Source organism: Cornus florida, unplaced genomic scaffold, assembly GCF_030987335.1.
Source record: "Cornus florida cultivar Cherokee Brave unplaced genomic scaffold, ASM3098733v1 CherokeeBrave_3.0.0_Hap2_Chr08, whole genome shotgun sequence".
Classification (NCBI taxonomy): Eukaryota; Viridiplantae; Streptophyta; class Magnoliopsida; order Cornales; family Cornaceae; genus Cornus; species Cornus florida.
Window position 1 is genome coordinate 60,944,296 of NW_026775578.1, and position 25,353 is coordinate 60,969,648.

At 35.7% G+C, this 25,353-nt stretch overlaps 3 protein-coding genes across 4 annotated transcripts; 2 read left to right on the forward strand and 1 right to left on the reverse strand.

The window, feature by feature from the left end:
- Positions 1–8,163: 8,163 nt before the first annotated feature.
- LOC132270369 (uncharacterized) lies at positions 8,164–10,300 on the reverse strand. Its single transcript, XM_059771545.1, has 3 exons — positions 9,632–10,300; positions 8,988–9,542; positions 8,164–8,319 (listed from the first exon to the last, which is right to left on the reverse strand). The coding sequence occupies exons 1-3, from the start codon at positions 10,298–10,300 to the stop codon at positions 8,164–8,166; spliced, it is 1,380 nt and encodes a 459-aa protein (XP_059627528.1).
- Positions 10,301–14,517: 4,217 nt separating this feature from the next.
- On the forward strand, positions 14,518–25,175 carry LOC132271835 (RHOMBOID-like protein 3). 2 transcript variants are annotated; one of them, XM_059773332.1, is made up of 6 exons: positions 14,518–14,974; positions 16,668–16,831; positions 21,509–21,672; positions 22,032–22,282; positions 22,510–22,640; positions 24,976–25,175. In XM_059773332.1, the coding sequence occupies exons 1-5, from the start codon at positions 14,700–14,702 to the stop codon at positions 22,622–22,624; spliced, it is 969 nt and encodes a 322-aa protein (XP_059629315.1). In that variant the 5' UTR covers positions 14,518–14,699; the 3' UTR covers positions 22,625–22,640; positions 24,976–25,175. The 2 variants fall into 2 exon arrangements, with proteins under 2 accessions (XP_059629315.1, XP_059629314.1); XM_059773331.1 differs by lacking the exon at positions 24,976–25,175 and having other exon boundaries at positions 14,519–14,974; positions 22,510–22,806.
- On the forward strand, positions 23,503–23,879 carry LOC132270370 (putative non-specific lipid-transfer protein 14). The gene has a single exon (XM_059771546.1). It carries the CDS (start codon positions 23,503–23,505, stop codon positions 23,866–23,868), a length of 366 nt encoding a protein of 121 aa, XP_059627529.1. The 3' UTR covers positions 23,869–23,879.
- Positions 25,176–25,353: the final 178 nt, after the last annotated feature.

Below are 25,353 nucleotides of genomic sequence, written 5' to 3' on the forward strand. Positions count from 1 at the left end.
ATATATACTTAAGGGGGAGTTTTTATAAATTTTTATTTATTAAATTTCATTAGTAGTTGTTGTTTGATAGTGTGCAGGATATCAAGTCAAGTCGTGTATCCAAGAAGAAAGAAAAAAAATGATCATATTCCGGGTTTTTGCCTTTGAACAAAAAATGTAATTTACTTTTTTGCTTTGAGTAGATTGCGAAAACTGATTTTAGAGTTTTTTCACGAAATTGCCAAAGGGGGAAATTGTGAGATATTATTTTATTTTTGGCAAATAACATAAACAAAACAAGTCTAAGTCAAGTTGTAATTCAAGTTACTTGGTTTGCAAGTTATCAAGTTCGACAACTACTACAGAACTGGGAAGTTGTTCAAACTTACCATGATTGAGCATCTTTTGAAGAAAAATGTAAGAACAACACATTAGGAAGGTTTCTCAATAGGTTAGGACACATTCTACACTTTCCATATTTTTCAGAACTGCCCATAGAATGTTTTTAAGCTGAAAATAACTAGTATCAAGTTCTAGCCAACTTGAACCGGTTCAGCCCCTCTGAACCGGTTCAAGAACTCAAGTTGATCGTGATCATACAGTTGCGTCTATATTGATCAGACAAAAGCATATCTACTTCTACATTGAATTCAGACGATTGAAGAATAAAAGTAAAAGCGATCACACTTTGAAAGGGTTGGAGCATTCGAAGAGTGTTGTCTGATCAACCTACTACTCTTCTACAAAGATCAAACATAAGCCTGAGGTCAAGTTGTTGTTGGATGAGGAGTTGCAAAGCCAGAGGATTGTTAGTAGTTGGTGTTTGGTAGTACGATAGGGTGTGAGTTAGAGTCAAAGTACTTTGTTTCAAGCATAGTGGATTGGTTTACTTTGGATTGCACAGTCCATGAGGTTTTTCTCACGCAAACAGGTGACGTATTTTATCAATTGGGGTTTGCTCGCTAAAATCTTGGTATCATCTCTAACTTTACTTTGCTTTATTTTAGATTGCATGATACTAATTTATTAATTGCAAAAATAAAGTAAGTTAGAAAAACACAAGATCTGTTTTTAAAATAATCAAAATTTTCTAAGTATTTTCTGTTGTGTACAACTCACAATGTCAACTTTAGTATTAAGTGATGAATGCAATTTTCTAACACTTATTTTTTTTTTATTTTCAAAGAAAACAAAATTCCGTTTAACACTTATTTTTTTTTTTTTTTTTTCAAAGAAAACAAAATTCCGTTTAGTGGTGAGATGTAATTCTCAGAAAACTATTTTGTTATTTTTGGTACTTACCTTTTATTGTTGTAATTAGTGGTATTAGTAAATATTAAATTTGGAAACTAGACATAGTGATAATGAGTTTGTATTGAAAAGAAAGTATAAATAGGTAGGTTTGAAATATATTCATCAAATTTAATTTAATGATTATTATAAAAAGTGAGGAAGAATTTTCACGGACAGTAAGAGATTACTGCTCTTTGATAGTAAATGGGTGCATATATGGACTTTTGTATGCACAGTGTTCATATATATTTCTTTTATATATATATATATATATATATATATAAAAGAAATATATATATAAATGTCGCTAAACATAAGAACGTCAATAAAGGAAAGACACATGTGGCACAGCGAATGGGTTTGCTAATTAATTTGTTTTCCTTTTTCCTTATCTTTGTATGGCAATAGAATTTATCCACCATATTATTTACATCACTCTCACACAATTTGTATATATTTCTAAAGTTTCTAATGGGTATTCCTTATATATAGCCTTACTAATCTGACTAGCACCCTATTTCCTTTCTTACAAATATTCTTGTATTCCTACAGAAATATTTCCTTTCCTATTTATCTTGTAAAATAATAATTATTCACAACTACAGACGCAATATTGTCCAACCAGTACTTGTATTCTACAAAAAATCCTATAGGCCTTTTTGCGCATGTAATTTGGACGATAAGTTGTTCTTTTGATTTATTGCTACTTTTTTGAAGGAACCCATTGAAGTTGAAGTTCTGTACATGTGCTTAGGAGTTGGACCATTTGTTGCAAACTTATCTAAACTTAACTTACATATATAAATAGCTTAAGGTAGATATAGAATCCACTAATTACTTCTTACTATCTATACTTAATTATAGATAAATATATATATATATATATATATATATATATATATATATATATATTGTAATTTATAATATGTACAGTTGTTTAGAGGACCCAGTTTGTAGAGAGAAAAAAGAAGAAGAAAAGAGTATTATAAGTATTATTTAACTTATTTGCAATAGAAATATAACCACATAGTTTTGTCTATTGACTTGTGTTTGGTTCCAATATATGTGAATGTTCCATGTACATAATTATTTTAGTTTGCAATTTTACCGTTCTATTTATATTTTATATATAATATTTGTTGGAATAGTATTCATAGTGTAAGAATTTTGTTCTTTTTGTGAAGACTTTACAAGAACTTTATCAGGAGAATTTATATTAGAATTGAGTTTAACTGCATGTGCTCGTAGTTGTATAACTGGATGAAAATAAGGAGTGAAAGTCCTTAAGTTGAAATAACTGTTTCCGAATTGAGTTGGGGTTCAGCGATCTGCCAGAGAATGATTGAAATCTGCTGGAATGTGGAATATACATGTCGGGGATTTAAATTTTATTAATTTCGATAGTTGAGAATATGTTAACTGATATTGGAATATTTTCGAGTATTCATTGTTTCTTAGTTCAATTTTATTTATGTTTAGTTCCTTGTGCATGAATATAAATATGCTTAAAATGCCTGAAAATTATAGTAATACACTTAAATTTCTATCTTATTATATATATGAATTTAGATGATTTTTTTAACTGGATGGTCGTGCTTGTCCTTTTATATTTTTCAGGTTCAGCAAAAATGGATAGTGGCAAAATTATGAAACTCTCTTGTTGAAACTTTGTTTAATACTTAAAAGAACTCAGTTTTTTTTTTTTTAGTTAACCCGGGATGTCCAGGATAGTACGAACCCTTAGGGCCTCTTAACAACTCGACTAATTCCCGAGGACCCGGAAAGGCACCTCCCCACCTGGGTGGGTAAGTCACTGCAGGGGCAACGGAGGCTAGCCACAAAGAATACCTAGCGAGACTCGAACCCCAGACCTGACTTACTAAGCTTCAAAGTCTAATGAGTAAACCGCTGGGCCATATCCGAAGTGAATTAAAAAAAAATCATATTGATGTGTTCTTAGTTTGATTTTTCTTAAATGATGTAATTAGTTAGAAAAGATTTTCCTTGTAAGTGAAGATGCAGCAAAACGTTCTTTTATATTAGGAAAGGATTTCTCACACTTAAAACAACTTGCCTCTCTTTCTCTCTCTCACTTTTATTTATAGATGTTTACATTTGCCCTAAAACCTCTTTTGATACCCAAGTTAGCTTATGGGTTGGGTCTACTCCTCGGGCCATACTAGATTGCAGCCCTGTTCATAATGCTGATGAGGTTGGGCCAAACAATGGCCCAACAACACCCCAGGCTTAATGGACCGGGCCGAACGTGGCCCAGTTGATCTTCTGCCCTTTTAGAAAGCTTAAGGCAATATCTCCTTCGGCTGTTATATTATTTTTAAGATTTTAACTTATGATATAGATTTTCTTCTAACTAGTTAAAATAAAGTTTATTTTATTTCCTTATTTCACGCTCTAAAATTTGGAGTGTGACAAAATCACTCTCTCTCTCTTTACTATACATCTTGCACTTTATTTTTGATTTTGGAAATTATTTTTGATTTATTTCGTTTAATTTTAAAAGATAGCAAAAATTAGATAAAGGCTTAAGTTACACCTATTCACCCCTCTCTAGGTATTTGTCCGAAGTATTTTTGTTTTGAATTGAACTTTCACAACCATTCCGTATAGCGCAACTCACATTTATTTACTTAATCAAGGTAAGAAAGTTTGGGCAATAGTTAAGAGAGGTTATACACCTCCAACAGTCGCTAATAATGAAGGGGCTAATACAGTTGCAGTCAGGATCGATCCTGAGATTCTCAAAATTTTAAGAGGCCTTAGACAAACTTTCAAATGTGAGACCCTTTATACATAAGATTTCGTAAGCGTAAAAAAATTATAAGAATATGGAATTTTCATTAAAATGAGATGATAAGCACATAAATTATATTAATGTTGAAAACACACAAAACAAAACCCAGTTGAGGCCCTATTGGAAGCAATGACATTTCAGACATATACTACTATATTGCACAATGGTTTTAAATTTGAGGCCTTTCCAAATTGGAGACCTTAGGGCCAACCCTGGTTGCAGTCAAAATTTACGATATCGATCACGGTTGCGGTGTAACGAAATCGGGTTTGTATCAGCATTACATAATATTATTGATTATTGTAGTTGTGATTTTTTATAAACTATGCACAAAGGGTTCAAAATGCACAAATACGCGAGTGTTTACAACAAAATTTAATAAATTTGGATTTTAGTGAATTTAAACATTATTTAACAGAAACAATAATTTATGCATGGATTATGAGTCGATTTCATTATTAAAAAAGTTTAATAATAATTCTTTTTACAAATTAATTATAAAAAATATAAAATATAAAAAAATTAAAAAAAAAACTTAATTATAGATCAAATGAAAATTCATATTGACAAAAAACCAAATTGAAGAGTTTTTATTTTTAAAAGTAAAAATAAAACACTATCACTATTATATTAAACTAAATATGAGATTTATTTTTCTAGTTGGTACTCACACACCCCCTTCTAAGGAATTGTTTGTACCTAATAAGAATCGATTCTAAAACCTAATACTTTATAAGGCATTAGGGCACAAGTCGATCTTTTCCAATTAGGCCAACCCCTTGGAGTTAATTGTGAATCTTCTTCTTCTTCTTCTTCTTCATCTTCTTCTTTTTAACTAAATATGATATTTTAATTTGATGGATTTAAAGAATCAAGAATCTTTCATAAACATATTACAAAAAGAGTATCGAAATTGAGAATGTGTTGATTTAATGTGGTGAGGTGGTGTGATAAAAGAAAATTTAATTTAGTAAAAGATTTTAATTAAACCTTGTAAGTAATTTGATTTTCATGAAAATTAGAGTTGTTTAGGCTCATTGGATGTAAAATATTTTTTAGAAAATATATATTTTTTAGGGTTAAGTGCAAAAAAAACCCCTAAACTATTGGGAAACTTGCAACTAACACCCTGAACTTCAAAAAATGCAAGAAACTCCCTGAACTATGCAAAAAAGTTGCAGATCACCCATCCGGCCAAGTTTCAATGAGAAATAGCTTAAATGACAATATTGCCCTTACAAGCATGAAAAGACAAGAGTGTCCTTAATTTCCAATCATTTTACCCCAATATCCTATTCCTTATAATTACTAACAAAGCCAAACACGGCTTTACCCAATTATCCCCAAATCACGAACTCTGCAACTGCTAGGGTTTTTTGTTGTTCTTCTTGGTGCTCAATCAACTGTTAATTTTGTTGATAATCGCAGTCAGAAAATCGATACAAGTCTTAGTAAGTGTTATCATCCATCTTTAGGTTTATTTTCTTCTTCATGATGGTGTCAGTTTTAATATCCATCTCTTTCTCGTTCTCCTTCTCTGTGTGTGCTTATATTTGCAGAAAATGAGTTATGAATCATCTGTAAGATGTGGGTTTCGTGGTGTGGTGCAAAGAGGGCCTGTCAGGAATAGGAAATGTTTTTTTGTGAAAAAAGGGCAGCTGTGTTGATCTCAAAGTCAGACGACAATCCTGGGAAGTTATTTTTCAATTGCAAGGATAGGGTCTGTAATTTTTTTGAATGGTAGACTCCTTCAGCTGGTTTTGGTGAAGCTACAGAAGAGGGACATGAAGCTCGAGTAGGTCATGTTATGCCCATCAGTGATTTCATTACAATTGCTAAGTCAATGTTAGTTGGAAGCATATTTTTATTTGGGATGTTAGTTGTGGTGCTATTTGTTTGCCTTTTTGTGAAGTGAATTTCGTTTTTGGGGTGTCAGTTGTAGTGCTCTGGTTATATCCATCTCATTGTCTTGTTGGGATTTAGTAGTATGTTGTTGTATGAATGAACATCTTGTTTTGGGAGTTGAAAAATCTAATTGTAGTGTTGTATGTTGAATTTTCTAATTGTATGTTGTTGTATGAATCAAAATCTTGTAGAAGTTTGAGATGAATGAAAATTCAATCTGTTTTATTGAAGGTGATGTTATATGAATTAGAATGAACATCTGTGTATACAATTTGCAAGTTATATTTGTTATGCAATGAGACCAAAATTAAGTGATTTTGGTTTGCTGAATGATAGTGCAGCACAAGTTATGACAGTGATTGGAAGTGCAAGGTTTTGGGGGTTGAATTTTTGTGATTGGAATTGCAAGTTATTGGCACTGCACCTGCTATACACTTCAAGCAAAAATGGAAGTGCAAGGTTTTGGCATTGAGCTGTAAGTATCAAAGTGACACACTTAGTGTTATAGGTAACAAGTGCTCTAAAAAACCTATCAACCATTCAAAAGTGCACTATAATTCAGTTGATCTAAGTGCACTGTAATTCATTGAATATGCAATACACTTGGTGATTTGACCTGCACCTGTTATACAGTTCAAGCAAAGTAAATGCAATAGTTAAAACACCAATAAATAGACTGATAGAAGATGGCATACATTGATAATAAAGTCTCCATACATAGACTGATAATAAACAAAAAGGCTGACAATAAACAGCTTAGTTTTGTACTAGTGTTTCACATGATCACAGACTGACAATGAAGAAAAAGCCATTATAATATAACTTGTCTTCACTCCATTCACTTGAACAGTCACCAAAAAATGGGAGTCTTCATGTTAGCAATAGTTATAAATATAACAAAACATTCATCAATAGGATCATCATCAAGTCTATGACCATTTTCACAGCATGCATACTCACTTTCCATCATTGACCTGTCAATGAAACAAAAAAATGACAATAGATCAAGTTAATTAGCAGATTATATGATCCTCAAAGACTTAAGATTGAATTACCAGATTATAGGACTATTGTCATTATACCTAGAAGATGATGCTTGGGTTTGTGACAATTGAGAAAATGGTATATTTTGAACCTGAAATGAAAAGTGGTAAAATAAAAAATGAGCTTGAATATGATATGTAATTTTAAAGCTATGAATATAGTACTTTTTACTAAAATTGAAGTAAAATTGAACAATAACCATACATCTTGATTTGCAATTGGAGCTGGAATATCAACTCCTCTGGTTCTGCCTCTACCACCCCTTCTTCCTCTTGCTCTTACAAGCATGCCATCAAGTCCTCTTGCTCTCCCTCTTCCAACACTTGGTGGTCTACCACCCCTTCTTGGTAGAGGTCTGTCAATGACCAATGGCTCAGGTATTTTGCAAGTCCTTGAGTTATGACCATTTTCCTTGCATTTAGAACATTTCAGACTTTCCTTTGATTTACTAAGTTTGGTAGAACATTTAAGATCATCATTCTTCTTATTCATAGCCTTCTTTGGCCTACCAGTGGGTTTCCTATAATGTGGTGGAAGCAATGTGTTAATGCTGTCAGTTTTCATCAACATTCCCATTGGAATGGAAAGGATCATACCACCATAACACTTCATATAGGTTTCTCTGTGATAAAATGTGTGAACATATGACTCTAGACTGTCCCTTTTAGTAAATATACATGCCACTGCATGCCACAAGGAATACCAGTTAAGTTCCAAACTCTACAACTACAGGTATGTCTGTCAAAGTCAACAGCCTCACTGATTCAATAACATTGAACTTCATACTTGTCATCACCAACATAGTAAACCTTACACATTGAAGCTTATTGTTTTACCTTGTTGAATGCCTTTTGGATATCTGGACATAACAACCCAAACTGTGTATGCATCCACTCCCTCTTATACTGAAACCTTAACATTAAATGCCTTCTAATCCACTTAAGCATATATATGATCGGCTTATCTCTTGCTTCAAGGATTACAATATTCCAACTCTCACAAATGTTATTAATAACCATATCATTTTTTGAAGTGTCAGTGAAGGCTGACCTTGACCACAAATGCACTGGCACCTTTGTCAACCAATCTTGAGCTTCAACATTTAACTCTCTTATTTTTCTCATGTATTACTAGAAATCTGCTTCAGTGTATGCCCATGCAGCCTCCCATAATTGAATCTTCAATTGCTGGCCTTTGAATCTAAGCTTAAAATTCTCATAAAGATGCCTCACACAAAACCTATGATCTGATCCCTCTATTGTGCTCTCAAAGGTTTCTACTAAACCCTGTAAATAGGATATCAAACTGGCAATAAAAATTGGTAATGTGTGACTGCAACAAGTGAGTGTGTGTGCAAGTGTGTGCAGGTGAGTGTGTGCAGGTAAGTGTGTGTACAAGAGAGCGTGTGTGTGCAAATGTGTCTATGTATAGGTGAGTGTGTGTGCAAGTGAGTGTGTGTGTGTAGGTGATTGTGTGCAGGTAAGTGTGTGACAACAATATGTGTGTAAAATTAAGTGTGTGCAGGTAAGTATATACAAGTGAGTGTGTGTGCAAGTGAGTGTGTATACAAGTGTGTGTGTGTGTGTGTGCGTGTGTGCAAGTGAGTGTGGGTGTGCAGGTGAGTGTGTGCAGGTAAGTGTGTGACAGCAATGTGTGTGTACAATTAAGTGTGTGCAGGTAAGTGTGTATGTAAGTGAGTGTGTGTGTACAGGTGAGTGTGTGTAGGTAAGTGTGTGACAATTAAGTGTGTGCAGGTAAGTGTGTGCAGGTAAGTGTGCACAGGTGAGTGTGTGTGCAAGTGAGTGTGTGTACAGGTGATTGTGTGTGCAAGTGAGTGTGTGCAGGTAAGTGTGTGACAGCAATGTGTGTGTACAATTAAGTGTGTGCAGGTAAGTGTATACAAGTGAGTGTGTGTGGAAGGAAGTGTGCGACAACACAGTAAAATACATTTTACCTTCTGCCTATCAAAGATGAAGGTTATATCATTGTATGGCCTTACATCATCAATCAACTCTCCCATGAACCATTCCCAAGAATCTCTTGTCTCAAACTCTACTACTGCAATTGCAACTGGAAACATTTGACCATTCCCATCCATGGACACTACACTTAGTAGATGACCACCATAAGGACCCTCTAGGAAACATCCATCTACACTGATTAGTGGCCTACAACCTTGTTTAAAATCAGCTATCATTGCAGCATAACAAATAAAGACTCTTTGAAACCTTCTAACATTTTCATCAGTAGTGGGCTCAGTTTGTATTTTAACTACACTACCAGGGTTGGTTCTCAATATTAAGCTATAATAATCCCTCATTTTACCATACTGCTCAGCATCATTCCTCTCAATCATTTCTAATGCCTTTCTTTTTACCCTATGAACTTTATGTGTGGACACATCAATGTTCATTTCAGATGCAATAGTGCTCTTAAGTGTTCCCAAAGGTATCTTAGGGTTCAATCTCACTTGTTCACAATATTTGTTTGCTAAGAAGGTTGATGAGGCCTGTCCATTTGTATGAAACCATAATAGTTAGTATGTTCTGGCATATAGGTCTTAATAATCAAGTAATCTTCATTTTCAGGTTTGCTTACATGTATCCTCCAACCACATTCAGCCTTGCACACTGCAGTTACCCTATCTCCATCATTCCTTGTGAACATTATATCAAACTTGTTTTTCAATGCACTTTCCCTAAGTGCCAACCTAAAATCAGCAGTTGACCCAAATTTCATGCCTAATTCCAGTTCTTTTTCTCCAAAATCTCTTGAAATAATGTAATCCTGGTACATATAACCACTATCAACACATTCATCATCAAATTTACATAAACTTATCAACTCATCATTAGGACCATACTCACTTGACACAGGAGCAATGAGTTGGGTATCACTCATTAGATTATCCCACCCTAAATCAGCATCTGAGTTGACCTCATTCTTTGTCCCATTCAACAAAGGTGCAACAATGTATAATTTCACAACAGACATTTTTCCATAAGCTTCATGGTCATAAAACATCCTAAACACATTTAAATCACACTTCATTTCTCTAAATTGTTGCCACTCATAAGGTACTTTGTAGAACACTTCACTGATCACCCCATACCCCAATCCAGTTGCCATCTTTTGAACCTCAAGATATGACATTATGTCAGGGTCTATCTTTTCAAATTTAGTTATATTTCCTCTTAAGTATGTCATAAGGGGTGATTTCTCAAATATACCCCCATGATGAAGTTCAATGGTAAACATATCATCCATTTACAACAACAAGTAGGTACAGAAAACCTCAATATAGACAATAAGCATACAAATAATAGAGACAATGCAATCATTAAATAACATATCCAATTCAGTAATTTAAGCACATGATCACTATGTATGTCAGTATGCAATTGGGGTACAATTAAATAACATGTGTTGCATATTTAGTAACACAAAGGGACCACTATAATATAGATAATGCAATCAATAATGTGGGTCAAAATTAAATACACAAAAAGGACCACTACAAAGCATATCAAGTCATTTGATAAACATAGAGGGACCACCATTTTCACATAAAGTCATGAAACAAAGACATTGTATACTATTTTATAAAGACAATAAAAAGAAATAATAGTGACATACAAGGTTTTTAGACAGGGACTAGTTGACATGAAGAAGAAAAAAAACACTGCAAAGACATTGTACCTCGAACTTTTCAAATAAAATAAAAATCAACTACAACATCAGAGTTCTAAAAAGGCATGAACAAAAGCAAAACTTTTCTTCTAAAATGTCACAGCAACATCAACTACAAACTTTTACTTCTATCCTTCAAAAATTCGACTAAGATTTTATACAAAACAAGAAAAACGCATGAACAAAGTAAGAAATAGACATAACTGAGCTTCGTCATTATATAACAAAATTGATATACACACATATAAGAAAAATTAGTTAATTAGAGTAAGAGAGTTATTGAATGCGAGTCCCACACCTCAAGGCAAATGTTTTTAGGGTTTTATGTTGATTAGGTTTGCAGAGAAAGCGGATAATGGCTTCCTTTTCTCCTCTCTTTGTCTTTGCCGTGAATGAAGGAAGGTGGGTTAGGTTAGGTTTGGCTGATGTGTGGCTGATGTAAGCTAAAGATAAGAATCCTTATCTTGTTGTGCTGTCGAAATACCATTGGTTGGTCAGATTTTCAATGCCACGTCAATAAGTGAAATTGATATTCATACCAAACTGCGTTATTTTATTAAAAGGGTAACTTGATCTTTTTTCTTTTTCGGTCACCTGAGTGGGCAAATTGCAAGAAAATGAAAGTTCAGGGGGGTTTCTTGTAGTTCCAGGGGTTTAGTTGCAAAACCCCCATAGCTTAAGGGGTTTTTTTGCACTTAACCCTATTTTTTATTTTCTGGTGTTTGGTTGTCGTAAAATATTTACAAAGAAAAAAAATATTAAAATTTTATAAAAATGACTTACATATCAATTTTCGATAAGTTATTTTACATGCCCAGTAGATGGATTCTTCATTGATCTTGATTTATACCTTTACTAAACAAAAAATATATATATAAATAAAGAAAATATTTTACCTAAAAAAAGAAACCAAGCCTTAATAAGTTATGAAATGTATATACAAGTTAAGAATCATATTAAATAGGGTAAAATGCACTAAACCCCCCTAAACTATGACCCGATTGCAAGAAACCCCCTGAAATAAGTAAAACCCTCCTGAAGTATCATTTTGCTGCAACCATCAACCAGCCATTAACATAAAAAGTAAATTACTTTTTAGTCCTTAAGTTGAACGAAACCGTTTTTAAGTTATATTTAATTTCAACTGCTTACGTGGCAAATACAATCTTACGTCTAATAAAAAAGTGACAGCACATCAACCTTTTCTCCCTCTTCTTTTCTTTTTCCATTCTTATTCTTTCTTCTTTACTGCTACTTCCCTTTTTCTTTTTCCAAGCCCAAAAAAGAATCTCATGCGGGCACTGAGGAAGAAGACGAAGATGGACCAATGCAGCAAGATGAAGAAAGTTGCGGCAGTGAGTCTTTGAAGGGCAAAGATCGAGTTGTCGCCGTAGTTTGGTCGAAAAAGTCAGGAAATGAAGACGACATGATGTCTGCGTGCTCTGAACAGTGGCGACCACAGACTATTCGATGGCGCACTGATGCAATAGAACTGAAACATACCGGCGACAAACTAAAACGCACCAGTGGGAAGAAAACAACATATCCAAAAAAAATTAAAGACAACATATCCAAACCAAATTGATTGAAGAAAAAAAAAAAAAAAAAAAAAAAAAAAAAAAAAAAAAAAAAAAAAACATTCTACTTTTACTTATTGAGGTTTTTCAATTCTTCAATTGATGGTTTTGGGCAGTTAATTTAATGCCCAAGGAGAAGAATTTGACGGCTGCTGGAAATAGAAAAATGGGTGAAATGTTTGGTTTGGGTTTGAATTTGTATTTACATTTGCAAGGGTAAAGAGAAAGGAAAGCGGAGACATCGCCAATTGTGGTGTTAGATTTGTGGCGGTAGTTTTTTTTTTTTTTTTTTTTGGGGGGGGGGGGGGGGGGGGGTTTGATTATGGGTAATGGGTCCTGTGGTGGTTGGCAGGGTGGGGATTGTGGCAATAGTTTGGGGTTAGGATGATGGTGGTTGTTCATAGAGAAATGAGAGAGAAAGGCCAAAAATAGGTTATTGGTTTTGCAGAGTGAAGGAAGGTGCCGCCGGAGAAGGTGGCAGCAAGGACGGTGGGGTCCCCTCTTGGATCCAGCAGCTGCAGACAAATACGGGCCTCTTAATTGGAAGTGAAGCACCGACGACATATCCTTCAACTCCAACACCACCGACTCCTTCTTCGCCACCGAAGTTTCTTGAAGACCGGTATGATACGACTACAATAGCTCCTCCACACCGCTGCCATAGGCAAAGATGGATGAGAGAGAAAGTAGAGAGGAAATGAAGAGGAAGAGACAGAGGGATTACGCGTACAACCACATCAGATTCCACATAGGTCGGTTTTGAAGTCGGTGAACACTAGTTGTCAAAAATAGCATTTTCCATATATATATCATATCATATTTTATTCCTTAGGGTCAATTTTGTCTTTTTTAAAATTTTGGACCCCTCACGGGACATGCATGCCTTCATTTCTGTCAAATTTCTAACTGTAGACAACATTTGCAACAAATAAAATAGTTTAGGGGGTTAAATATCTTTCTAATGGTTTAGGGAGGTTTATTGAGGAAGAGAAAAAAGTTGAGGGGGAATTTAGAGCACTTTACCCTACTAAATATGTCCCACATCGGACAATGGAGGAAAAAGGAGAAGGAATAAGGTGAACAGAACATACACCATAGTCTATATATACAATTAAGGGCGGCTCAATATAATTTGAGAACTTGGGCAAAAAATATAAAAATGACCTTTTAATATCTAATATATATATAGTCAATTCAATTAATCTTTCTTATCATATAATTGATTCTAGAGTTATACAACTTATACTTAATGAAAAATGAGAAAAATATGTCAGAAATAAGAAGGAAAAAAGAAAAATAAAAAGAAGGAAACGTGAATGAGAAGCTGAGAGAGAGAAAAAAAAAAAAAGAGAGAGAAAAAAAAGAGGTAAGATAAAGATAGAAATATTTTGGCTCCTATTAAATCTTGATTGTTTATATAAGAAAATAAAAAATAAAAAAGAAAAATTGGCCTTTCTATTGGGCAAAATTTAATAATAAGAAGAAAATAACATTTTTTAGGAAAGTTATAATATAAACAAATAAAAATTTTTGAAAGTTATACTATAAGGAAATACAAATTTTGGGGCCTTTATATTGGCTGAGTAATAATAGAAAGAAAATAAAAATTTTAAGAAGAATATAATATAAAAAAATAAAAAATATTAAGGCCTTCCTATTGGTCGGTGCCTTAGGCAACCGGACTAAGTCGCCTAAGGTCGAACCACCCCTGTATACAATTATACAAGCCACACATCAAAAAATTACTGTATAAAGAATGTTAGGAAGCTATACTTATAGAAGGCCCAGCACATCGAAGGCCCAGCACTTATCAGTGTTAGGCGTCAACTGGGAGTGGGCCGGTTCATGAGTAGTCAGACTCAGTAGACTCAACCATCTAATAGTACGACTCAATACAGATAACTGTTGAATTACTAATACGACTGCCACCAAAAAAATGCCGGTTAGTTACCGGTCTGAACCGGCTTTGGAAATGTTATTCGACAGTGACAGTGACAGTGACAGTCACATCCGGACCTGTCGGTTCACAACAACCGCGAATAGAAACCGCTGCTTTTCATCCAGGACTCAAACCTCAACACCATCGCATGAACCAACCAATAGCCTCTCTCCACATCACCAAACCTAATGGCAATTCAGGAAATATAATTTCATTAAATTTCATTTTCTCATTGACGTGGCGAGTAAACTATTGATTACTTATCGTAAAATATCTAGTCCCTACCGCACCGAAATGTTAACTCATCGGACGATTCGATAGACTGCTCACGATGACACCAACACCAACTCCCCTGTTCATCTTTCTCTAATTAAACCCTTCAACAACTCCGTTTAATCATCTCAGACCTTCCTCCGCACTTCTTGTTTAGAGGGAGAAAGAAAAGTTAGAGAGAGAAAACATGCGGGCGGATGATTTGGAGAGCAGGGGAGGGAAAGCGAGAGAGCAGAGTTCATTTGCTGCGTATGCGATAGACAGAGACTCCCAATGGACTTCGTGGTTGATTCCTTTGTTTATTGTCGCCAACGTTGCTATGTTTGTGGTTTCTATGTCTATCAACAATTGCCCCAAACATAACAATTCGGGCTCCGAAGGCAAGTGCGTGGCGAGGTTTCTGGGTCGGTTTTCGTTTGAGCCCTTGAGGGATAATCCTCTGTTCGGTCCTTCTTCATCAACGTAATGATTGGTTCTTCAATACCCATATCTCAATTTTCTCTGAAAAGTTGTGATTTTGCCACTTTTGGATTGTGCTGACATGAAAAGTGGATGGTAAATAAGTGTGTGTATGTTGGGTGTTCTAAAATGAAAATTGGTTTCTTCATAATTTGTGTGTTTCTGACTGATTACATGTTTGAGGTGATAATCCTCTGTTTGGTTCTTCAATACCCATATCTCAATTTTCTCTGAAAAGTTGTGATTTTGGATTGTGCTGACATGAAAAGTGGATTATTAATGTGTGCCCGTGTGTGTTGGGTGTTGTGAAATGAAAATTGGGGTCTTCATATGTGTTTGTGTGTGTTTCTGACTGATTTTATATGTTTGAGGTGAATATTGAGTTCATTGATTCTTTGATGTCATCTTTTAATATCTGTTTCTGACTGTTTTGCCATGAAATTTAGGTTGCTAATGTGTGTATATGATTCCTTCAGCTTTTCATAGTTTTGTTGTTCTAGACTGAAATTTTTGGTTAGTTATTTGCCATTTTGTCTCTTTTAACTCGATGCGTAGGTCTATCTCTCAGTTTTGCTTTAATTTTGAATTGGGTATTATTTTGGGATGAAAGCTTTCATGCGGAATTAGCTGGGAAAAAGGCTTGGTTGTTGGTTTTTGTTATTGTTATTGTTAATGTAATCTTATCTATCCCTCAGTTTTATTTTAATTTTGAAAAATTTTAATTTGGTATTTTTTGGGATGAATATACTCTTGGTGTGTGTGTGTGATTTTTAGGGGTTTAAACTGATAGATGTTGTCACAGAAAATCTTGTTTATATGGTCAAGTAATAATCCTTGAAAACAGTAGTATTTTTTGTTGTTCTGGCTTGAAATTGGGGTTTCTGGTGTATGATTTCATATGGGTTTTGTGATTTGGTCAAATGTTTTGAAGTGGGAATTTCTGGGACATTGTTAGACAAGTTTTAGATAATGCAAACGAAGAAGTGAAAGGCTTCATCTTTTTGATATTTCAGCTTAAAGACAGTTACATACCATTTATAAATGAGCTTACTTGGTTCTTCAAGGTTACATTTTAATTATGAATGGAACATACCTTTGTATAATGTCTTTTTGGGAAATATGAAAAGATATTCAATTCTACGTAAATTGTTTGAGTTGCAGCTTCATAGATCATTGATAATGACTGCAACAAAAAAGATTTTAGCTTCTTGCAACGATAGATGTTTTGGGATATGTTACATTACTGAAGAGTGATGGTGATTCATGGCTCCTAAATGGTTATGTACTTCTCATAACATATTCTGTAGGAATTTATTTGCTTTCTGTTGTATCTTATTGCTTTTTGTTTGATATTTTATGTTGCAACAAATGGGAATCCCTGTTTCTGTATTTGAATACAAATTGAACATCTGTTATAATCTATCTGTTTATATACTGCTCCTTTCTGATTTATTTGAACTATTTTACGTCTAGAAATTATCTATTTCAGTGCTTCAATATGTCATTTGATTTAGTTTTCTTTCTTCACTGATATTCTTCTCTTGTTTGCCTGCGAGCTTTGTGTGTTTTCTTTTAAACTTACTTTTCTTTTTCTTTTTTAATATTAAGTTGAATTATTTCTGGATCATTTCTCCTAAAAAAATGAAAAATTGAAGAAAAAATACTTTTGCTGAAATCTACATTTTCTATTTTGTAGATTACAGAAGTTGGGAGCTCTTGAATGGACTAAAGTGGTGCATAAGCATCAAGGATGGAGGCTTATAACTTGTATCTGGTTACATGCTGGTGTTATTCATCTGATTGCAAACATGTTGAGCCTGGCCTTTATTGGCATTCGCCTTGAACAGCAGTTTGGCTTTGGTATGTTATGCTGTTTTAAGTTTTTTCTGAAGTAATGCTGTTTTAATTTTTTTTTTTTTTTTTTACTGAAATAACTTTTGTTCCTATTTTTTTAATTTGAGATTTTCTATCCATGCTAACGTGAACGATAATCCTATTGTGTCTTATTTTACCATGTTGGACTCATCACATGATGTGTAGTAAGTAGACTAGTGCCTGTATCTATGATTGTGGTACTGGTAGACTCTTTAACGATTCTATTGAAAGAGAGAGAAAGAAAATATATGAAAACGTATATCTTATTGAGCGAGTAATACAATAATACAATGGTATTTATATAGGAGAAGCTACGAGAGTAGGTGAGTGGAGAACAAGTAAACCCTATGCATAGTAATTCTATATATGGTAATGAGGGGTAGGTGACAACTCATACAATACTGTACAACGTGACAACTCATACAATACTGTACAACGTGACAACTCGTACAATAGTGTACAATACTCCCCCTCAAACTAAAGAGTAAATGTCAATAATTCCCAGTTTGCTACATATGGAATCAATAGAGTTCTTGGGAAGCACCTTAGTGAAGATGTCTGCCAACTGCCTACCAAAAGGAACAAAAGGTGTAACAATTTCATTTGAGTCGACTTTAGATCGAATAAAATGGCAATCTACTTCAATGTGTTTAGTCCTCTCATGGTAGACTGGATTGCTAGCAATATGAATAACTGTCTGATTGTCAAAATGGAGAGGAATTGGTTACTGGATTGAAATCCCAAGTTCCTATAAAAGTGTTTTCAACCAAGTAGGTTCACAGGCAGTGAGTGCCATTGCACGATACTATGCTTCAGCACTGGAACGAGCCACAACTGACTATTTCTTACTCCTCCAAGTTATTAGATTTCCTCCTATGAAGGTGTAGTAACCCTTGGTGGACCGTCGATCAGAAGGAGAACCGGCCAATCTTCATCTGTGTATCCCTCAATCCGAAGATGTCCAGAAGGTCGATAAAGCAAACCACGTCCTGGAGCACCCTTGAGATACTTAAGGAGGCGTACAACTCCCTCTATGTGAGGTACCCGAGGACTGGTCATGAACTGGCTCACAACATTGACTACATTAAGAGATATCTGGACGAGTGATTGTGAGGTAAATAAGTTTACCTACAAGTCTCTGATATATCTCTGGATCATCGAGTGGGTCACCATCATCTACCTTAAGTTTTACATTAGTCTCCATGGGTGTAGCTACAGGTTTCGAACCAAGATATCCAGTATCCTGTAAGAGATCAAGAGTATACTGCCGCTAAGAAAGACTAATGCCTTGCTTTGACCGAGCCACCTCAGTTCTTAGAAAATACCAAAGTTTGCCCAAATCCTTAGTAAAGAAGATAGAACTCAAGTGATGGATTAGAAAATACCGAAGTTTGCTCAAATCCTTAGTAAGGAAGCTAGAACTCAAATCCTTGGAGATAGGCTGATTGGTACAAGACCGTTTACCTTTTCGAACAGCAATAGGTTGATCAAGACCAGAGTCCGGAGAGATGAAAGAATCTCCAGGCGTTGAAGCGATTGGTGGAAGTGGCAAGGCTGGGTTTACTACTTTAGTCGTTGGAACATGATTAACTACTCTTTTCCAGCGACGAGCATAGACACGAAGAGCTGGTGGGATGTCAGAATCAAAAATTGGAGTTGGAAGAACAGACTCTTGAAAAATAGAGTCCTCCAAATGACCGCCTTACTGAGAATAATAAGGAACATCCTCAAAGAAAGTTATATCTGTACACACAAATTGTTTACGAAGAGTTGGACTGTAATATTTATATCCCTTTTGAGTGCGAGAATTACCTAAGAAAATACATTTGTGAGCACGAGGATCAAGTTTGTCTTGTCCCGGGCTTAGATTATGAACAAAACAAACACACCCAAACACCTTTGGAGGAATGGAAAAAGGGTTTTTGTCAGGAAACATCATTTGGAAGGGTGATTTTCCTTGAAGGACCCTAGAAGGGATAAGGTTTAAAAGATAAGCAGCAACTAGAACTGCATCTGACCAAAAATGTTTTGAAACATGCATTTGAATTATTAAGGCACGGGCGATAGCTAGGAGTGGGCCATTCTTTCGTTCAGCAACTCCATTTTGCTGAGGGGTTTCAATACAAGATGTTTGATGGATAATGCCCCCCGACTCAAGAAACTTTTAAAAAGCATGAAGTGTGTATTCAAGGGCATTGTCAGTTCTAAGAACTAGTAATTTTGCATCAAACTGATTTTGAATTTCAGCATAAAAGGATTGAAAAACAAAGAATACTTGAGATCTATCTTTAAGACTATAAACCCAAGTTAAACGTGAATAATCATCAATAAATGATACAAAATAATGAGCACCAAATAAACCAGTAGTATGAGCTGGTCGCCAAACATCTGAATGTACTAACTCAAAAGGTTTTAAACTTTTATTATAAAAACGAGACTTAAAAGTAGCCTGGCGATGTTTACTAAGTTCGCAAGTAGTACAATTAAACTTAGCAAAATCAACTAAAGAAGGGACCAAGGCTCGAAGACTATTTGAAGAGGGATGTCCAAGGCGGCAATGCCACTGGTAAACTGAAGAGGAAGTGGGATGTAGAGTTGTCGGAGTAGTAGTTGGCTGGAAGTAGTAAAGACCATCCTTCTCAAACCCCCCACCAATCGTCTTCTTCGTCTTGAGATCTTGAAAGACACAACGGGAAGGAGAAAAAGTAACTTAGCAATTTAAATCTGATATGATTTTGCGAACTTACAATAAATTGAATGAAAATTGAGGGATATATAAAACTGATGAAAAAGTAAGACCCGAAGTGCGGAAGTTACCAATTCCATGAACAGGCGATTTGGCACCATTCGCTATAGTAACAACCAATGGTGAGAAAACATGGGAAATACTAGAAAGAAGAGATGGGTTACTTGAGATGGGTTACCTATCATGTGATCGGATGCCCTTGAATCAATGATCCAAGGTGTAGAAGAGGAAGCATGGAGACACGTATTACCTGAAGTAACGATAGTAACGGTGGAGGAGGGCTGATTTGCACGCTCACGCTTTACCAGAGAATCATATTCGGCTTTGGAGAGAACGACTTGTTCATTCATAGGAGTGAGAGTAGTCTCCTCCGAAACCGAAGCTTGATTACCCAAGCTAGCTTGCCATGAAGAGCCCAACAGAAGTCAACATAGTGATTGTTTCAGCCACAATGAGTACACTTCTTGTTGCCGCGACCCCCTCTACCGCTACGAGTACCACAACTTGGGTTGGAAGGACCTCTGCCCCCCTCGTCCTCCACGGAAACTATCATGTCATTCAGTAGGAACAACAAGAGTAGAGTAGTTGTCCTTCTCAATCACAGGGGCATGAATAGATGCTCTTCGAACTCGAGCAAAAGTCTCACTTGATGTGGGTATCTCCTTGTCAGACAAAATCTGCGAACTGATCGAAGCTAGTTCGAGTTTAAGTCTAGAAAAAAAAAATTGCCACCTGAAACTCCTCCCTGTGCCGTTTTTGTTGTTCTATGTCTGTAGTCCATGGTTGGTAGATATTCAAATCTTCCCACATGCCCTTCAATTCTGAGTAATAATCTTCAATAGAACGATCTCCCTGCTGAAGATTAAAAATATCCTGGTACAACTGATAAATACGAGAAATATTTTTCTCTAAAGAATACCTGTCCCTGAGATTTTCCCAGATATCTTTGGCAAATTCTAGGAATGACACGTTGTTGAAGATCTCAAGCTCCAAGTTGTTCCATAACCAAGTCATAATCTGAGCATCTTCTTTCTCCCAAGCCTCAATAATCTTTTCATCACTGGTGGGTTTGGTTGATTTAAGATATGACAATTTTCCTCGAGCCCGTAAGAACACCTCTACGGCTCGAGACCATTGAAGGTAGTTTGAGCCTTTCAGTTTGGTGCTGGTGATTGACCCAAGTAGATGAGATTCCTTAGTATCCATCACAAGAACTACCGAACAAATGAGATATATTAGCGAGAGGGAACCGAGATCTAGCCGAGATGAACCCTAAAGATATTATCGAGGAGAGAGCCGAGAAGGGATCTGAGAGAGGTTGCCGAGACGAGAATTGAGATCACCGAGGAGTGATCGCCGAGAAGAGATTGCTAAGAGAAAACCAAGGAGGGATCCGAGAGAGATTGTCGAGACAAGAACTGAGATCACCGAGGAGAGGTTGCCAAGAAGCGATTGCTAAGAGAAAGCCGAGATGGAATCAAGATCGGAGTCTGAATAAGACTAAAAGAAAATATTAAAGATGCGATTTCCGCTCTGATAACATGTTGAAAGAGAGAGACAGAGAGAAAGAGAATATACGAAAATGTATATCTTATTGATTGAGTAATATAATAATACAATGGTGTTTATATAGGAGAAGATACGAGAGTAGGTGAGTGGAGAACAAGTAAACCCATACACGATAATTCTATATATGGTAATGAGGGGTAGGTGACAACTCATACAATACTAACTGTACACGTGTGACAACTCATACAATACTATACAACGTGACAACTCATACAATACTGTACAACAAATTCTTTTGCTCTTTTTGGTTAATATTAGTTTTCCATGGATTGTATTTGTCGTTACATTTTATTGTTGCTTTATTAAACAATAATTATTTGGAATATAATTTTTTTTTTCTTTTACAGTCCGTATTGGAACTATCTACCTATTGTCTGGATTTGGTGGGAGCGTACTTTCCGCTCTATTTATTCAACATAACATCTCTGTCGGTGCTTCTGGTGCCCTTTTTGGGCTCCTTGGAGCTATGCTTTCAGAGCTTTTTACAAACTGGACAATTTATACCAACAAGGTATTCACCAAGCCATGGTTCTTATTACCAGCAAAAAATTCTACACCATGATTTTGCATCCTTTATTATTATTATTAGTTGATAGCTAATAAGAACACACGCACCCAACACGCTCACAGACCTACTATCTATAGAGTATTGCCCCGATAGGACTTGAAACATTGACCCTCATATGGGAGGAGGAGAAAATACCACTAGGATATACCGTGGTGATGGTTTTTGCATCTTGGAGTGCTTAATTATTGTAATTGGTCCTAAATCTAATATTAATGCTGTTAGAAGTATAGATTGTTGCATTCGCTTTACAAGGAATTATGAGTTTTGTCGCCTTTTTATAACTTCCTTCTTTGTGCTCTCAGGCTGCACCCTTGTTTACACTCTTGGTGATCATTATCATTAACCTAGCTATCGGAATTTTGCCACATGTTGATAATTTTGCACATATTGGTGGATTCTTGACCGGTTTCCTCCTTGGCTTCGTCTTGCTGCCCCGTCCTCAGTTTGGGTGGATAGAGCGTCGGAATCTTCCAGCTGATATTAGTGTGAAATCTAAGTACAAGACTTACCAGTATGCGTTGGGGTTGGTATCTCTGGTTCTGCTTATTGCAGGGTGAGTTTACTTGTTCTGAAACAATAATGGAAAATAGATTTTGTTCCTATTAGCATTTGTCGGTGATTGCATTAGGTGTGTTTTCGAAGTTGGTTTTTTACTAGCTTAGATGTCGTGATTAGCTAATTTAAGAAAAAGTTCTTCTGTTAATGAATTGATACATTTGCTAATTCGATGGGCGAAGACTAACTTTGCATTGTTTTTTTTATTTTCTAACCAAATTTCAGGCTTTCGGTAGGATTGGTGATGCTGTTCCGGGGAGTGAAAGCAAATGATCATTGTCACTGGTGTCGCTACCTGACCTGTGTCCCTACCTCTAAATGGAAGTGTGATGGAACTTAACACTCTTAGGATCGATGTACTTTTACTTATCCCACTCTCGATGTTTGTTTGCTTGTGTAAATGCATGGTTTTGGCTTAGAATCTGGATTGGTTTCTTCACTTTTCTGTTTTTTGCACATGAAAGAGAGTCTGTACTCTGTATTTTCCATATGAAATAGAAGATGCGATTAGTTCATTGCCCATTTTTGATTCTGCATTGTCGTTTTTCGCGACATGAGGGCTTAGTGTGAAGATCAGCTTGGTTCGGTGAATTCGTCCAGCCGCCTTTTGTTCAATGAACCAGTGAATTTTTTTCAGAGAGAGTGTGTGCTCATTGACAAGCTGGGAGTCGTCCATTGACTATTATTTCATGGATCGTCTGTTCTACTTATTGAAGTCTTGTATAGGATAGTAATTTTTACTTTATTTTTTTGGGTGAAGACACTTTTTTTCTTTTCTCAATATATTTAGCAACCCAAAGTGGAAAAAGAAGGAAAAAAAAAAAAGAGCAGAATAGTAGTACCAGAATCAAACTGAGCCAAAAAAGAAAAAATACCCTATATCAAAGAGAGAGAAGATTTAAGATTATATGGCGTCGCGGGACTCGAACCTTCAGTGTGTTGGACTGACGTGATAACCAACTACACCACGACACCTTGCTGACGACATTTTCTAAAAGTCATTTAATAAAAAGGTTGTAACATGAAAGTTTGTATCTTATTAATGCTAGTATAAATTCATGAAGCATTCATGAACAGCACACGTTCCTCGCTGCACACCAACCCAACTTCAAAGCACACTATAAGCTTTTCCATTTGTGCACTGAACCCATGTCATGAAGTAGGTAGCTAGTAGTGCTAGTAGGCGTTTTAGTGTGAGAAATTAAGTTGATGAAATTAATGGGGAGTGGTGGTAAATTGGCGGCGGCGGTGGTGGTGGTGGTTTTCGGAGTGTTGATGCTGCTATCATTGGCGGCGACTCTATCTTATGCCATAGACTGCAGCACCGTGACGTCGCTGGTGTCAGCCTGCGCGGCCTTCGTCACGTACGGTACACCGGACCCTTATCCTGGATCACCATGCTGCGATGCTATGAAGAGCCTCAACAGTATTGGGTATTCTCTTGAAGAAAGGAAATTGGTTTGCAGATGCTTAATGGGCCTCATTACTACTTACAACCCTAATGCCACTGCTGTAGCCACCTTGCCTGGTTTCTGTGGTGTCTTTCTTGGCTTCACCATTGATCCTAACACCGATTGCAACTAGTCTCTCTCTCTCCCTCCCTCCTCTCTCTCATTAAACTTTGATATATAGTTTACATTTGCTTTAGTATTAGGTGATCCATCTTTACCCAGTAGCCTAGATAGTGGAGTGTCTAGTTCATCGAGCGCATGTACTCGTGTTTGAATCCCCTCTCTTTAAGAAAGAAGTATTAGGTAAAGTGGTATGATTGACATTACCACAAAAGATAGAAGAGTATAAAGTGGTGGATCTCACACACTCTCTTCTCTTACAGTCATTATGACAATGTCAACAATTATAAAATTGCCGGACGAAATGACCCGCTACATTGAAGACCTTGGTAGAGTCAAAACCTGACCCACCTCTTTTAGTTTAAAAAATTAATAAATTTTTTTGTTAAATTTTATATTATTTTTCATGGTATTTTAAATTTCTAATTATAAAGTTAACAAAACTAATGAGTATAATTCTTTAAGTAATTTTTTGTTTATATATTTAGACTTTTTTCTAATTTTTTTTTTTTTTTTGGATTTGTTTAGGGTTAAATTTATTTGTTTAAATTATGCATAGCTAGGCTATCCGAATTTTAATTTAATTTATAATTATGTTCAACCCATATGATAATACATGCTTTTATGGCTTCTTTATTTTTTTCTTCTTCTTGATTCCGTGAAAGCACTTCCACAATGTTTTTGAGAAGACTTGTGTGCCCCTAGGCTTATTAAGAAAGGAGAACGCAACAAACATTAGGTGGTAGTTGTGGCCAACAACTCTCTTAAGATTCCCTTGGCTCAAACCCGCCTCTACTTCTTACTTGAAAAGAAAATTAGATATCATTGGACCCCAATAGTTGTGCCGTGGTATGGTTTTATTTTAATTTGGGCGCATTTTATACATAAAATGGAAAAGGACCCGCCCTTAGGAGGTTACTGAAATTTGTAAAATTGATTATTGTGATTCCTGCAAGGTCCAATCCAAAGACTTAATGAGACCTTTCACATTTATCACCATTATCACATAGTAGTAGGCAACATTGTTTTGGCTGATATATATATATATATAGTCCAATTAAATTGCATCAAATCATGCTTTCTATTTAGGGTTTCTCACATTGTTTACATTTTGGTGCAGCATTGCTTGAGTTCGGGGATGTAAGAGGAGGAGTTTTTGCAGGCAAAACGCAGAAATAAGGAGCTTGTTCCTCAGTTTCAAAGAAGAATAGGGATTTGTTGTATATGATTCTCAGCAATGGAATGATTAATAAATTAAACTTGTAACAATCTTAGAAATTCTAGTTTTATGTGGATTTTATCATGGTGTGTGCATGTGCACCCCTCTTTTAAGAGAATACGCGACTGGTTAAGTTTGGTAAAGTCACTCGCTCCACATCGAGTTAAATTATTTGTTTTATAGTGCGAAACAGGAACTCTTGGAAACGTGTTGAAAACGTGCTCTCCAAACGCTATACTTAACACGTTAACTACAACATTGCACGGACCGGATCGCGTA